This window comes from Pistacia vera, unplaced genomic scaffold (genome assembly GCF_008641045.1).
Source record: "Pistacia vera cultivar Batoury unplaced genomic scaffold, PisVer_v2 Contig292, whole genome shotgun sequence".
Lineage (NCBI taxonomy): Eukaryota > Viridiplantae > Streptophyta > Magnoliopsida > Sapindales > Anacardiaceae > Pistacia > Pistacia vera.
Window position 1 is genome coordinate 1,087,616 of NW_022196104.1, and position 3,117 is coordinate 1,090,732.

Genomic DNA, 3,117 nt, shown 5'->3' on the forward strand with positions numbered 1-3,117 from the left:
GTATTTGGGGTAACAAATCCTTAAATTGAAAACCGCCTTAATCAGCCAAACTCCATAGTTTGAAACAGATTACTGAATTGTGAAATTTGTTAACTAATTAAGTTCAATATTAAATTAATTAAACTGCTTCTCTACTACTAATCTATGTGGATAAAGTTTCAGTGCCACCCGACATATGAAAGGATTTGTTAATGAATCATTTTCTTTATTAATTTTAGCTATATTTTTTAATATATAAACAGCCTCAAGACTCTTCTTCTTCAGCAAATCAGAGTCCTGAGTTCAAAAAACAAAATTAAATAAGAGATGAGTCTTCGAGCCCTTGCCTCTTGTATCCTCTTCGTAGCTCTGGTTTCTTTATTCTCTTCAAACTTTTCAAATGCGTTCAATATCACCAAGATCCTTAGCAATACCTCTGATTTTGGTTCCTTTAATAATCTTTTAACGCAAACTGGACTTGCTGAAACAATCAACAGCCGCTCAAGCCTCACAATTCTTGCTTTGGATAATGGAGCTGTGGGATCTCTTCAAGGCAAATCTAAAGATGAAGTTCAAAGAATATTGATGAACCATGTCATTCTTGATTACATTGACCAAAATAAACTTAAAAATCTACCAAACAAGACAACAACTATGACTACATTGTTACAGGCATCTGGTGTAGCTCAACAGGGACAAGGGTTCTTGAATGTTACAGTGTCAGGTAATGATATTTTGTTCGGCTCAGAAGTGAAAGATTCACCGCTTGCGGCTAGGTTTGTGAAATCTGTATATGCCGAGCCATATAATATTTCTGTGTTACAAATTAGTCAAAGTATTGTGGCGCCTGGAATTAGTGCCCCTGCACCGTATACTACTCTTCCGCCTCCTCCACCTTCTAAAAAGTCACCGGCACCGTCTCCGATGACTCGTAAGGCGCCACCTCCAGCACCCACTAAAGGTGAGGAGGATAGTGGGAATACAGCGGCAGCGCCAGGGCCGGCTGATTCTGGTGCTCCATGTGCTTTGGGTTCGGGTGCTGCTTTTGCAGTTTTGATGGGGTTGGTTTTAAATTTTGTTGGACTTTAAAGGGAATTAATGGGGCTGTAAATTACAGAACGTGATGTGTAATATTGGAAAATGGAATTAAGTTGAATTTATTAGATAATTAAGATGTATCAACAAGTTTCTTATGTTAATGTGGGTATTGAAAGGTTTTAAGATAAACCGTATATATTCTTATATAACTACATAATTATATTATACATCCAGAAAATCGTGCTTTTTATTTGTTTATTGAAATCTTTTTTATTATGCTACTGATTTCTATTTTTTTGGAACATTGATGAAAAGAAGAAATTTTATTGATTATATTTCGTCTTATAACTGAATCATATTCTCAAGCTCAATCATTTCTTATTTTAAGTGATTATAGGCAAATAATGCGAGAGTTTGTTCAGTTTTTAAGGCCTAACAACATAATTCCGACCGTCAATGTTTTGAATGCTGCTAATTGAGACAAGATGCAATCCTATTTCTGAGAATGGCTTGAAGGGTTAAATTCTTGCAAAAGTTAATTATGTTGTGGATCTCCATTCGCAGATTGGCAAAACTAGGACACAGTTATTGCTATCAGAAGGTAATATATTTCGTGCAGAAAGGAGTTTCTGTGACTTCCGCTTTCAATTTATTAAAATTGATATATATTGCTTACATAGATTTCTCTCCGGTGAACTTAAATTCCATGAAGGATAAATAAAATGCTAAAAAGGTTGTTGTACCGTTTGACAGAGTCGTGTATATATATATATATTCATTCATATAAGAATTTATACTTTGATTTCTAATTGATCTTGATATTGACTTGGGTGAGATTTATTGGGAAAAAAAATGGTTGGTCATTAATATACGCCGTACGTATATTATATATGTTTAATTAACATATGCATATCTTTTATGAATGTCTTGTATCATATATCGATCCCATGCATCTACTTTTTAACGAAGCTAACGAAATAATATTTGCATTTTATAGGCCGAACAACATGTTCCCAACCGAAGTTTGCCCTAAGGACAATTTGTTGACTGGAAAGTATTAAAAGGATAGTTTACCATCCGTTGTTAAGATCTATATGACAATTACCAACCCATCGTTAATTAAGACTGTTAATAAAATCTATTACTTAACAGGGTACAGTAACAATAACAACGAAAATACACTTTCCTCTTCGAATCCAAATCCCAGATGTTATTCGGTTAGCTGGGTGCAATTCCACCTAAATGGCACCACCTATACCTAGACCCCCACTAGCTCCATACCTGCCACTAGAACCACTACTAAAAAAAAAAAAAAGCTAGCGTTCTCTTAACTCACCTTTCACTGTCGGCCGATTGTGCTAAATCCAATCGGATTGTTTGCCAAAATTGACGGAATCCATCACTCCAAGCCTGTTTGCATAGCCCTCTTGCCTCATCGACTATTTTTTTGGCCAGATTTGGCCTTTCATGCAATTTTAGCAGCCACTTGCGCCCCCAACTCTAGGTCAATTTGGTCGAAATCTGGCATTGTTGGACTTTCCCGATCCACCACCAACTTCCCCGACCTCCATTGATCATGTGGTGATGTGGCTTATGTTTTGCCACAGTGGAGTCAATTTATTTTTATAGAGTCAAAGGCTGGAGCGACATCGTTTAAGTTTGGGCTATAGATTGTTTTCGTGGCACTAGATCCTGCCTTCATCTCTCTCTTCCCTCATTTGTTCCGGAACATGCTAATGGGAGAGGACGAATTTTGTTACTCATCTTACGGCTGGAAATCCTTTTGATCCAAGTGGAGGCTGATCTTGGAGATGACTCTTGGGTATATATTGATTCTATTTGATGCGGATTGGAGCAAGGGGAAAATACAAGAAAGCTAGGTTTTCTTCGTTTGTATTCTTTCTTTATTGATTTGCTTATTCTTATTCAATACTCTGTAAAATTCCCTACTTGACTTTGATAGTAATGACATCTTATCTGTGCCTTGAACAGTGGATGTAGGCTTTAAAGCCGAACCACTATAATCCTTTGTGTCGATCTTATTTTCTTTACTTTACCATTGTTGAATGCTTCCTACTTGTTGATCTCTTGCATCTTAAT

General features: G+C 36.4%; 1 protein-coding gene across 1 annotated transcript; it reads left to right on the forward strand.

Annotated features, from left to right (window-relative positions):
• The first annotated feature begins 306 nt into the window (after positions 1–306).
• On the forward strand, positions 307–1,068 carry LOC116134939 (fasciclin-like arabinogalactan protein 3). The gene has a single exon (XM_031420616.1). It carries the CDS (start codon positions 307–309, stop codon positions 1,066–1,068), a length of 762 nt encoding a protein of 253 aa, XP_031276476.1.
• Positions 1,069–3,117: the final 2,049 nt, after the last annotated feature.